Genomic DNA, 13845 nt, shown 5'->3' with positions numbered 1-13845 from the left:
GCAAATGAAAACACCATGAATGGCAATGTCAGGTGGCTATTAATAAAATTCCTTGGTCAGTTTTACTATTGACTAAGCAAAAATGTACTCAGTTGTTGCACTGCACTGTTTATCAGGACTTGGTTTGTGAACACACATTTGTTTTGCTTTATGTCTCTAAATCAGTATATATATGTATCTTCATCATTCATACCACTATGATATTGTGCAACATGTAGATGGGAGGCGAGAATTAAAGTAAAAGAATCAGAGGTGTATCAAGTGTTGCTCAGGTCAGATGTTAATAAGGCTGTGGAAATGGATAACATATCAACACATATTTTTAAAGAATGTGCAAAAGAGTAAGCTATGCCCTTGTCCTGGTTATTTAACGAAAATCTTACAGTTGTGAAGGTTCCTAAGGAGCGGAAAGAATGCAAAATAATACCTCTCCAAGCATGGTTGGGAACAGCAGTTTCCAGTTCATAGTGTTGGAAAAATTGGTTACAAATAGAATACAGGATTGGGTTGATGAACATAAGATTCTTTATGATGGTCAGCATGGATTTGTGAAGGGCATATCTTATTTTAGCAATCTGTTTATGTTTTATAATAAGGTGATCAATGTGTTGCGTAAAGGAGAATCGTACACGGTGATATTCTTGGACTATTATTTTTGCGACTATTTTGCCTGCTTTCGTTTAGGAGTGCCCCTTTTTTAAGGTCATTGGCTTTTTATTCAAGAATTCTTAGGGCATTGGATGTATTTTAGAGACAAATGTATGTATATGTAGCATAATAGAAGAAAATTCACACATACCTTTTCTTGGATGTTGTTGCCTGTCTTCTTTCTGCGATGTGCATACTTCTGCTGTTATGGTATTAAAAGAGAAGTGGGAGAGGGATTAGGCAATGTGGGAAAATTAATTTGAAAAAACCCAGGTTTTTTTATATAATATATACATATATTATTTTTAAGGGTGGGCAGAATGCTTTTTTGTAGGGTGGGAAAGAGATGAAAGAGGGGGCTGAAAATAGAAACGGTTTTTTGAGGAAGGGGAAGGATTTATGGGAAAAGGGGGCCGAGGAGAGGGTTAACGGGGTGCGAGCCATTTCGTCGTCATCTGAACTCATGGAGGAAGTGGATGCTATGTCATGTCACGTCAGCTTGATGTTTCTGCCTTTGAAGTGCTTGAGTTATCACCTATTGGTTGGAGTTGTGACCTAATTTTTATGTTATGGAGATTCCAACACTTGGAGATAATGTAGGGTCAATGGACGTTGATTGAGTTCTTGTCACATTTTATGGCTATGATTTCTGATATTCTAAGCATTGTTTAGTTGTCTTGTCTGTCTATTATGATGGCCTTGTCGATTTGCAGGGTATGTTTCTGTTGAAGGGCGTGAACTGCTATTTATGTATTCCCTGTACTTAGTATTCTATTTTTCTTTTTGATGTTGCGTTTTTTAGTGTTTAAATGTTCTGGAATAAGGATGTTACAGTCACGGAAGTGTTCTTGTGGTCTTGCCCATAAAGACCTGATAGTAGAACCTGTGTAAGTGATATCACAGTCTTTTTGAAGGAAATTTGTAGACTACATTGTGGCGTTCTAATATTTCTTTTTGCGTGTGAGATTTAGTGGGTTTTAGAAGTGTTGCCAATTTTTGGTTTGTGGTGAATACCAGTTTATAGTCAGGATGTTTGAAAATGTATTTGTAGGCTTTGTATGTGTTCTGGATGTATGGCAGTTTGATAACTTTTTGTGTTGTGAAGTTTGTTTGGTTGTTGTTGTTGTTTAGACGGGTTTTTGCTGTCCTGTTTGCATTATTTATTAGTTTTGTGGGATAGTTGTGATTTTTAAAGATCTGTGTTAGTTTTTTTTTATTTCTGTGTTGAGATAATTATGGTTTGTTGAAAACTTGTAAGTATTCATAAATTGTGATAGGATGACCGATTTTTTAATAGAATTGGATGGTATGAGTTGAAATAGAGGAAATTTCCGATATGCGTGGATTTGTGGTATATTTTCATGGCTATTTTGTTGTTTGTTCTGATTAATGTCAGGTTTAAGAAATTGATACATTTGTTCTGTTCAGTTTCTATGGTGAATTTTAGTCTGTTGCTGTAACTGCTAAGGGATGCTTATAAGGTGGTGATGTGTGTTGGTTCTCCAATGCATAGAATATTGTCCACGTATCTGCCATAAAAAGTGATGCTGGGAGGTAGGGAGGGATGGAGTAGGAGTGATTCTATGTGTGCTAGGAACAATTCCGCTAGTTGTCTGCTGATGTTTTGGCCCATAGGGAGTCTGAAAATTTGAATATACATGCTGTTGTTGAACTTGAAGAAGTTTGCTGAGATTATTAGTTTGATTAAGTTTATGATATAATTAGGTGTTAATTTTGTATGAGAGTGTAGGTGTGGTCTTCTGTGAGTAGTATGTGTACGATGTCTAATGTTCTGGGAACGTCCACGTTAGTATATAATGAAGCTGCATCCAATGAAGTGAGGATGTCTTCCTGGGATAGGGTTATGCTATTTATTTTTGAGAAAAGGTCGTCCGTATTTTTTTGTGACATCATAATTAATGGTTTGAGTAGTTTGGCTATGAATTTCGATGAAGGTGCTGTGGTGTTTTTGTAGGAGGCTATTGGCCGTATTGGGTAACCATCTTTGTGGGTTTTGATTTGTCCAAACATACAAGGGGCACATGTGATGCGAGGTGTTGTGTTTTTCATTGTGGTTTTGTCTATCTTGTTTGATTTTTTAGGCCGTGTAGAGTGTTGATTTGTTTTAAGAGGTTGGGGGTGGAATCATTTTGGATTTTATTTTTTGATAGGCGTGTTAGTCGTCTAAGATAGCTGTTATTTTCTGGTGGTAATCAGTTTGGTTTATGATGACTACCGTATCCCCTTTGTCTGCTTTTGTGATCATTATGTTCGGGTTCGTTTTTAATGATAACAGGACTTTGTGTAAGTTGGGAGTAATGTTTAAATTTAAACATTTAAACACTAAAAATGCAACATCAAAAAGAAAAATAGAATACAAAGTACAGGGAAAACAGAAATAGCAGTTCTTGATGAAGGGTGCCCATAAACTTATATGAACTTTGAATGAATTTCTTTTGGTGTTAAACCTTCTTTTACAAAGAATTTTATAATTGCACAATACAGGTAACCCTCGTATAATGCAGATTTTGGGTTCCATAGAAATGCGTGCTATTTAAAATGCGTTATGCGAGACTCAGATCACATAGAAAAAGTAGGGTTATGTTCTGAAATAGTTTTTTTTTAATTATATAAACAATAATGACATACCCAACAAAAATATATTTGTATTTAATTCAGGTAATTCATGTAAGTTAAGAAAACATATAAACAATGAAACAAATACAGAGTATAAAATTATAAAAATTACAAATTGTATGTAAACTTCATTGCACTCATGCCCTTGAACAGAAACATACCCCACAAATCGACAAGGCCATCATAATAGGCAGACAAGACAACTAAACAATGCTTAGAATATCGGAAATGATAGCCATAAAATGTGACAAGAACTCAATCAACGTCCACTGACCCTACATTATCTCCGAGTGTTGGAATCTCCATAACATAAAAATTAGGTCACAACTCCAACCAATAGGCGATAACTCAAGCACTTCAAAGGCAGAAAGACCAGGCCAACATGACATGACATAGCATCCACTTTCTCCATGAGTTCAGATGACGACACACGTCATCTGAACTCATAGAGGAAGTGAAACTGGAAGTGACTCTTGAACTCATCATCAAGATGGCTCGCACCCTGTTAACCCTCTCTCTGGCTCCCTTTTCCCATAAACCCTTCCTCAAAAAAAAAAAAGTTTCTATTTTCAGCCACCTCTTTCATCTCTTTCCCACCCTACAAAAAAAGCGCTCTGCTCACCCTTAAAAATAATATATGTATATATATTATTTTTAAGGGTGAGCCCTTAAAACCAAAGAAAAAACAAAAATAATGGCATTCAAAGGAGAAAACCCAATAAGAAGTAAAATAGTGATAGATAATAAAATACTAGAACAAGTAAACACTTTCAGATACTTGGGATGTGATCTATCATACGAAGAAGAAAAAGACATAGACACTAAAATATCAAACTTTGTCAAAGTAAATGGCATACATAATAAATAGTATATTTAAGCCATCCCTGGTACAAAAACACATTAGAATCAGACTATATAATGTCTTGTCAAAACCAACTCTACTATACGGAAGCGAAACATGGACCATGAAAAGGAAAGATGAAAAACGAATTCAAACAGCAGAAATGAAGTTCCTCAGAAAAACAGCTGGATATACCAAGTGGGACCACAAAACAAATGAAGAAATCTTACAATCCCTAAAAATCAAACCAATTAATTACTACATAAGACAGTATAAACAAAAATGGCTAGAACATTTAAATCGAATGGACAACAGCAGACAAAAATAGTATACAGATACAAAATAAGTGGGAAAAGAAGAATCGGAAGACCAAGAAAGAGATGGCATGAGACGACCGGAACAGGCCACATGGCCTATATTCCATGATAGGCAGAAGAAGAAGAAGATATATTATATAAAAAAAATCCTGGATTTTTTCAAATTAATCCTCCCACGTTGTCTAACCCCCTCTCCTTCCCTTTTAATACGATAACAGCAGAAGTATGCACATTGCAGAAAGAAGACGGGCAACAATATCCAAGAAAAGGTATGTGTGAATTTTCTTCTATTATGCTACATATATTTGTCTCTAAAATACATCTGCAATGCCCTAAGAATTCTTGAGTAAAAAGCCAATGACATTAAAAAAGGGACACTCCTAAACGAAAGCAGGCAAAATAGCCATAAAAATAATAGTTTTTAAGAGGAGTAACATGGGAGTTTTCCCAGAAATAATACCTATATATTCTTGGACTTTGCAAAAGCATTTGGTAGATTACCACATGATAAGTTGGTGTACAAGATGCCTCTGCGGTTTTGGTTAGATGGATCAGAGATTGTCTCTCTGAACAATACCAGCAAGTTTTCTATGATGGAGCCGTGTCTCAGAAAAGGAAGGTGACTAGTGGTGTGCATCAGGGTTCTGTTCTTGGGCCCCTACTGTAACTTATTTGTTAATATTTCATGTGGATTGACTGGGGGATCTTTAAATGTTTCCTGATGATGCAAAGTTAGGTAGTATTATCAGGAGTAGTGCTGATGTTAATTCTCTACAGGAAGATTTGAATAGACTCTTAGCTTGGACAAATTAATGGGGTTGCAGTTTTAATTTTAATAAATGCAAGGTATATATGTACACTTTGGTAAACAGAGATATAAGGCTATGTACTGCATTGGTGGAGAGGAATAAGTCTGCTTTCAATTCTTGCAAAAGTATTTTACTAAAATTTTAATTAATAGATTAAAAAAGGAAATTGAAAACTTATTAAGAGAAGAGCAGGCAGGTTTCTGGACCAGCTGTGGAACTATCCAACAAATATTCACTCTTAGAAATATAATTGAACAATGTATAGAATTTCAAGCTCCACTCTACCTAAATTCATCGATTTTAGAAAAGCGTTCAACTCAGTAGATGGAGAGAAACTTTGGAAAATATTAGAAGAATATGGAATTCCTTATAAATTTCTCAACATTATCAAGAATATGTATAATGGCAGCAAGTCTTGCATAGAAGTAGATGAAAAACTTACGGACTTCTTTATCATAGAAACTGGAGTTAGGCAGAGTTGTGTTCTATCTGGTCTATTATTTATAACCCTAATTGGTTGGATTATGAAAAACTCAATCATCAAATGAGAGGAATACGTTGGGACTTTACATCCACACTGGAAGACCTTGATTTTGCTGATGATATAGTGCTCCTGTCCTCCAAGTTAAAAACTGATGACTTTAGGTCTTCATATAAACAAGGAGAAAACTATGCATCTTCATATAAACAAGAAGAAAACCAAGGTCATGCGAATAAATGAAAAATCAAATAAAGAAATTAAGTTAAAAAATGAAACAATTTAAGACGTTGATACTTTTACATACCTCAGATCGATAATAAATAAACAAGGTGGCACAGATGAAGATATTTTGCAAAGAATTGCTAAAGCACATAACTGTTTCAAATCATTAATGCCTTAAGCAAAAGAGAAATCCTAGTTTTTTGGATACCAAGGAAGCAGTAGTTGTAATGTGCCAGCCTGGTTGGCCGAGTGGTTAGCGTATCCACTCTCCAGCCAAAAGGCTGAGGGTTCGAATCCTACCGTGGGCATGGATGTTTGTGATTGTCTGTGAAAGTATTAGTCGTAGTCGGCGGTAGATGGTGTTAGATGATGAAGTTGGTGGAGTAGTGAGACAAGGAGTTGTGGAGTAGATGTCCTCCCTCGATGAGTCTTTGGACTTCCTGGGGGTGTGATGTAATAATAATTAAAGAAAAAAAAAGTATTTTAATAATAATAATACTTAAATAAATTATGGAAAGCATCAAATATTATAGTTAAAGTGAAAATTAATATCTATAAATCTATTGTACAAGCAGTACAATATTGACATATAGAACCTATTTATAGGTATACATATGTACATATAAGTACAGGGTGTCCCATAAGTTCCTAGATATTTCAATAATTCATAAAAATTAGAAAAATTGGTATATTATGATGCATGTGATACGGTGCCCTCTATCGGTGAAAATTTGAAGTAAAATTTTTCTCCTCACCGAAAAAAAATCCCCCTTCTTGTGATTCACTTTCGTGCAAACCGCACTCTAATATAAAAGTTTTCTAATTTATGAATTGTTGAAATACAGTATCTAGGAACTTATGGGACACCCTCTATATTTTTTAAAAAATGGTAGCATTTCATATCTTTTTTTTTCTTTTCCCTTTAAGGATTTGATATTTAAAAATGATGACCAGAGCACACAAAAGCAGATCTAAATCAGGTAGTGATTTCTTCTCCCCCCACCCCTCATATATATATATATATATATAGTCAATCAGGATTTAATTGTATCTGATCTTTCTATTGAACAATTTAAAAATAAAAACTTCAAACAGAAATGACTGTTTCTTTACTTATCAGCTACAGTAGTTATTAATGCTTATGAATGCTATCATCCATAAGTTAAAAGCATTTGATCTTTTTGTGTTTTATATTGTTAATTGAAATATCACGAAATAGAATTACAGTTATTATTATAACCTATTACATTATAATGTACTATAATAAAATACAAAAGTATAATGCTTTATACCCATGTAACCATGGGTATAAAGGAAAGAAAACTTTGGTCCAGGTACATTTTTAAAGAAATTAAAAGCACTGCGAGTGTTTAAATAATAATCTCATGCACTCAAGGTTGGGCAACCTATAGCACATTAGTATCATGTATAGGCACACATTTAGTTTGAAGAGCTGTGGATTGTATTCTTTGGGGAACACAATGAATGGAAGACTATTCCAGAGGACAGTCACAGTAGAAGGGATAAATGAGAAGGAGAAATTTGTTCTGTGGGTTCGAAGTTAAACTGTAAAAGGGATGTTGAGCATATATTTCAATGGATTTAACAAAAGGTGGAGGAATTATTGATGTCAGTTTGGATGATCATTGGCCATGGAAGTATTTGTAAAAGATGAAAGTAACTGAAACTTTGTGTCAGTGTGAGAGTGGTTTGAGTGAATTGTTGAGTGATGGGTCATTAATCAACCTAATTACTATCTTCTATATTGAGTCACTTTTAGGGAGCACTGATCCAGATATCTGAAAACAATATTCAGTATTTGGGCAGATTTGTGATTTATACTTGTGAGAGGTGAAGTAATGCCTTAAGCCAAAGAGAAATCCTAGTTTTTTGGATACCAAGGGAGCAATAGTTGTAATGTGCCTACCAAGAGAGGTCTGATGATAGAGTAATCCCAGAAAGAGATCTCATCATCTTGTCTAGAGATTTGGGCATCATCAAGAGTAAGACTAGTGAAAACTCTTTGTTATGGGAGATAAGCCATAACTATGTTTTGCTGGCAGCATTGAAATTGACAAGGTTGTTCAAATCCCCATCAATGAATGGTTTGGAGATCAGAACTTAAGGTAGAATTTGTTGTGGGACATGGTCGGTCAAATGAGGAGGAGCATAGTTTGCTGTCATCAGCAAAGCTTCGTATTTGGTTGGTAGTAAACTGGAGTAGGTCATTGATATATAACAAGGAAGAGAGTGAGTGAGAGAACAGATTCTTGTGGAATCCCAATATTAGTTGCATAATTAGAAGAGTGCTCTCAACCATCACACATAGCATATGTCCAGTCAGAAAGTTGACAGTCCAATTGCAGAGGTCATAGGTAAGCCAAATGATGAGAGCTTATTTAATAGACCCTTGTTCCAGACCCTGTTGAAGGTCTTGGAGATGTCAAGGATAATTACCTGAGACTTGCCAAATTTTTCCGTGGTATTTGTCTCCAGAGCTGGATGACTTAGATAAGTAGATCCAGTGTTGAATTACACGGGGAAATCCATATTGACAATCGTTTATTATCAATGCTTCCAAGGTAACAAAGGAGTTGATTGTTAATGGTTCTGTTCATCACTTTATATAAAACTGAGGTAAGGAAATTAGACTGCTTGATTGTATTTGTTACCTTTAGGAATAGGTTGTATTTGGGTTAATTTATATTATAGGTTGTATTTGGGCTAATTATAGATACCAGTAAAATATGAAAGCATAAAAAGGTGGTAGAGAATGGGAGTCAATGATGAACATGTCTTTAAGACAATTGGAGGAATACCATCTGCGACTAGGAGATTTTTTTGTGCCTAATTTTGATAAAATTCTTCTGATTCTTTTTGACATAAGGTCAAAGGGGTATTATGTGGTGAGTGTTTGAAATGGTTGTGGAACATATACCAAGGTCAACCATACAAGAATTAGAAGAGAAGTAAATGGCCAGAAGGTTGGCCATCTTGTCTGTGGGTAATGATGCTGCAGAACCATACAAGTGTATTAGTGATGGAATGCGTTGGACAGAAGTTGCAGTTGATGGCGTTGGTGAGAGATCGGTGACTGCTTTTGGACAGGATGCATGTATCCTACTTTTTTGTCCTTTCAAAATCCTTTCTTGTAGATAAGTTGAGTTTTTTTGCATTGTTTCACACTTTGTTATATGTAGTAAAGGAAGATGGAGTTTTGGATGAGAGCTAATTGCAATATGCTTGGCTCTTCATTTGTACTGCTTTGATACACCTTTTCAAGAACTGGGAATATAGCATGGAATGGGGAAGGGAATAAATGCCTCCATACCAGTGAGGATTACTTTGTTGACAGGTTTAGTATATATTTGAATCAGAAGGCTGGAAACAGTATCCCAATCGAGGAAATTAGGTATAGGAATTGCAAAGATTATCCTGCTTTGCATTTTTATCATACCATACAGTATGTAATTGGGAGTGTGTGTATGCTTGTTGCTCCATGGGTAAGAGATTAATACTAAGTCATGTTGCAAGTTACCTAAAGGACAAACAGTATTTACAGTGTACTTAAAATAGTCACTAGTAAGGAAAAGGTCCAGGGTGTTTAGAAAATGGTTGGGATTATCAGATGTTTGATAGGCATGTGAACGATTTGTGTTAAGTCTTTGGTGATTGCAAATGTCTTGGCATCTCTGCTTGCCTGATTTGTGCAATTGGAAAGTGGAAGCCAGTTAATGTTGTAGACATTAAAATCTCTAAGGAAAATGACCTCGCTGTTAGGGTTTTATTTTATTTTTATTTTTTGGTGCAAAGACATCATGAGTCTTGCTGCAGGACACAGGTTACAGCAGTACATATGGTAATTGGTTAGTAGGACAGTCACAAACATCCATGCCCTTAGTGGATTCGAACCCACAGCCTCTTAGCTGGAGAGTAGATACACTAACCAATCAGTCAACCAGGTTTTGTTGATGTTGAGTCTTCTGCCACATCCCTTCATATGGTGATCTGGTTGATTATTTGTCGATTATTTGTCACTGTTAACAAAGTGTTCTAACATTGCTGGGCTTTGTTGCCACCATCTTTTGCCTTGTGTGGTAGACATAGTTGGGTCATGGTGTGTTACTTGCATTCAGTCACAATGCATTGAGGACTTTTTTTTTTTTTTTTTTTGTATATGCAAGAGAACTTTTTCAGAGTTTCTTAAAGAATTCTTCAGCCTCTTAATAACTGTGCACACTTTCATTTAGTGTTGAGGTTGGAAGAAAGCACTTTTAAAAGGAGATCAAAATCAGGAGATTCTAAGTTGAATATTTTTTGGCATAGTATATTTGAATGGACATATGAGAAGTTGTCACGATTGGCCTATGCAATTAGTAGTAAACCTTAGAGAACCTTCCAAATCTCAACTTTTCCAACCATACACTCTTCCAATCACTTTGGGCTCAGAATGGATCTTGTTGTTATTGTCATTGGTATGTACATCATTGTCTATCATTGACAATGATTCACAACTGACATTGTGTCAGTTGTGAATCATTTGGAACTTTCTCTCCAATGAATCAATTTTGTTCGAGAAAGTCTTCTCAGAGTGTGATTAGGCTGTTCGAGACTGTTAATGCACTTTCCGAACATTTAAAAATTGTTTAACATAAGGGATAGAGGTCAGAAAAATGCTGGTTGAGGTTGGCCAGAAGTTGATGTTGATCTTTGTACAACTAGCACATGTCTGGCAACAGAAATTACATACAGAACTCTTTGGTTTTGTTGATGTTGAGTCTTTTGCCATATCCCTTCATATGGTGATCAGGTTGATTACTTGTTGATTATTTGTCAGTGTTAGTGAAGTGTTTTAACATTGCTGCCATCTTTTGCCATGTGTGGTAGGCATAGTTGGGTCATGGTGTGTTGCTTGCATTCAGTCACAATGCATCGAGGGTTTTTTTTTCTTTTTTTTTTTGTATATGAAAGAGAACTTTTTCAGAGTTTCTTAAAGAGTTCTTCAGTCTCATAACTGTGCTTGCACTTTCATTTAGTGTTATGGTTGGAAGAAAGCACTTTTAAAAACATTTAATTACGAGCACAAATTCAAGTTTACTCACTGAATTAAAATTTATGGCACTTATTTTTATGACATTATTATTACTTTGCATGCTCTTAAAGTTAGTCCACCAGCTCATACCAAAATACCTATCTCTCCTCAAACACATTCACCAAAGATGTACTCACAATATGAATACATCTGTGAGTACATGTGTACTCACAAAATAAAACTAATATTTGTGAACTGTCTTCATGCACTATAGAATACAAATATACCTGCAAAACATATGGCAAACCAGAAATATCAGATAATTTGTCACTTCTGGCTCCATGGGCAATTACCAAATGACAGTTTGTGCTGTGCTCAGCATGAACATGTTAAGCAACAAGCGATGGAAGGGACTTGCAGTACAACTACATTGGATCTAGTAATGATGTCTGAGAATCATTTCTTTAAATGAGATGACTTTATGTCCCCAGTTGAAAAGAATGATTATGAAAGTTTATTTTTCACTTGGTTAGAGTATAATAAATTTAGTTTAATCCTTTATCCAAGTGTGAGCAAACAAAGTTTGCGCCTGAAAGTATCTTCAGGACTGGGGTAAGGTGGTACGACACCAGGGCACTCCTTGCAAAGGCGGAGCAAGCTACTAACACTCCTATCTCAGTATCTCCCATAATGCAAAACACATCTCCTTGTGGATATGTCTAATGTTATGCATTAAGGGAAGGGCCACAACTCAGACTAGTTTCGACCTCCCACTGAAGAGACCTCAGTAAAGGTCGAAACAAGTCTGGGTTGTGGCCCTTCCCTTAATGCATAACATTAGACATATCCGCAAGGAGATGTGTTTTGCATTATGGGAAATACTGAGATAGGAGTGTTGGTATCTTGCTCCACCTTTGCAAGGAGTGTCCTGGTGTTGTACCACCTTACCCCAGTCCTGAAGATACTTTCAGGTGCAAACTTTGTTTGCTCACACTTGGATAAAGGATTAAACTAAATTTATTATAATGATTATGAAGTTTTGACTTGAGAGCTTTGACTAAGAATTAAATTATGGGGAATGATAAGGCAGGTTAATTATAATGGACATTTACAGCTGAATTTTGGTTATAATTCAATTCAGTTATAATAGACATTTTAAACTTTGCATCAAATTGATCAGAGGTAGCAGTAGTAGAGTTTTTTTTTTTTTTTTTCTCTCTCTCTCTCTCTCCTGTAAGCTCAGCAGATTGATCAGAGAGCAAACAAACACATTTTACAGAAAAAAAAATACATGGTGTGTGCCCTGGATTATGTAGTGCATTAGTGAGTAGTAAGTAGATGGCATTGAATGGACAGTTGGTTGGATGAATCAACACCACCCCATTCAATGATGTAGTGTTGATTCCCATGAAGAATTCTTGGAATTCATGAAGGTGTCACATTTTTTTTGAGTTTATTATCTCTCAAATAAGTATATCCAAATATTGCAATATTTAGGCAATGCAACTGTGTTTTCTTCATTACAGATTATAATTATTGCAACTTATATATATTATATATACACGAGGGTCATCTGAAACATTCTCGGCCTCTACCATAGATGACAACACTATTGGCAAGATTTTTTTTTTCTAATTTGGTACATCTGTCATAAGCATTCATGTGAAATTGCAAGTCATTCTATCAAGTAGTTTTTTTTATATTTGTCTGAAACAAAAGTGTTGTCTGTATCCTTTGAAATGGATAAAATTCAGTATTGTGCGGTTATAAAATTCTTTGTAAAAGAAGGTTTAATACCAAAAGAAATTGATTTGAAGTTCATAAAAGTTTATAGGCACTTTTCTCCTTTGTTTTTGACAATTAAGAAATGGGCTGCAGAGTTTAAACGTGGCCGTACCAGGCTTGAAGATGATCCACGTGAAGGACGTCCAAAAAGTGTAACATCACCAGAAATCATTGATAAAGTGCACAGTATGGTATTGGATGACCAGCGAGTCAAAGGCATGAAATTGCTGAGACTATAGGCATTTCAAAACAACGTGTAGGATATATTTTGCATGAAGAATTGCAAATGAAAAACTTTGCGTAAGATGGGTGCCATGCTTGCTCACAGCAGATCAAAAATGCACTCGCATGAAAATCTCTGAACAGTGCTTGGAGTATTTTAACAAGAATAAAACTGATTTTGTGCATTGATTTCTTACCATGGATGAGACTTGGATTCACCATTACACACCAGAATCCAAACTGCAGTCAAAACAGTGGACAGAAGCTGGTTGTTCAGTGCCAAAGAAGACAAAGTCAGTTTAGGGATGCTAAAGGCATTTTGTTTATTAATTATCTATAACAGGGTAAAACAATAACCGGGGGAATATTATTCTGATCTTTTAACCAGACTAGACAAAACAATTCGTGAGAAAAGACCCGATTTGCAGAAGAAAAACATCATGTTTCATCAGGACAATGCATCTGTCCACAAAGGTGTTTTGCCAATGGGAAAATTAAGGGATCTGCACTATGAATTGTTGGAACATCCATCCTATTCCCCAGATTTGGCTCCCTCTGACTTCTTATCTCTTCCCAAAACTCGCTTCAATCACCTCTTCGAATGAAGAGGTGATTGAAGCTGTAGAGAGGTATTTTGCAGATCTTACTGAGAACCACTATAGGGATGGGATAATGGCACTGGAGCATCACTGAAATAAATGTATTAGTCTTAAGGAAGATTATGTTGAAAAATAAAAATAATTTTCAAATTATAAATGTTGTTTTTTCATTGTTAGGTTGAGAACTTTTCAGACCACCACCCTCATGTGTGTGTGTGTACACACACACACATACACACACACTTTGTACAA

General features: G+C 35.6%; 1 protein-coding gene across 3 annotated transcripts in view; it reads left to right on the top strand.

The window, feature by feature from the left end:
• The window catches only part of LOC150092629 (uncharacterized), a 117834-nt gene that overhangs the window by 21298 nt on the left and 82691 nt on the right, over positions 1–13845 (top strand). For all 3 annotated transcript variants that reach the window (XM_090414693.1, XM_090414694.1, XM_090414692.1), the window contains one exon: positions 6883–6935. In XM_090414693.1, the coding sequence (XP_090270819.1) occupies positions 6899–6935 (37 nt within the window). In that variant the 5' untranslated portion in view covers positions 6883–6898. The remainder of the gene's footprint in view (positions 1–6882; positions 6936–13845) is intronic.

Source organism: Typopeltis vanoorti, chromosome 25, assembly GCF_054136105.1.
Source record: "Typopeltis vanoorti isolate ZY-2024b chromosome 25, IOZ_Tvanoo_1.0, whole genome shotgun sequence".
Classification (NCBI taxonomy): domain Eukaryota; kingdom Metazoa; phylum Arthropoda; class Arachnida; order Uropygi; family Thelyphonidae; genus Typopeltis; species Typopeltis vanoorti.
Note: the sequence above shows the minus strand (reverse complement) of the source record. Positions and strands in the feature narration are given on the sequence as shown.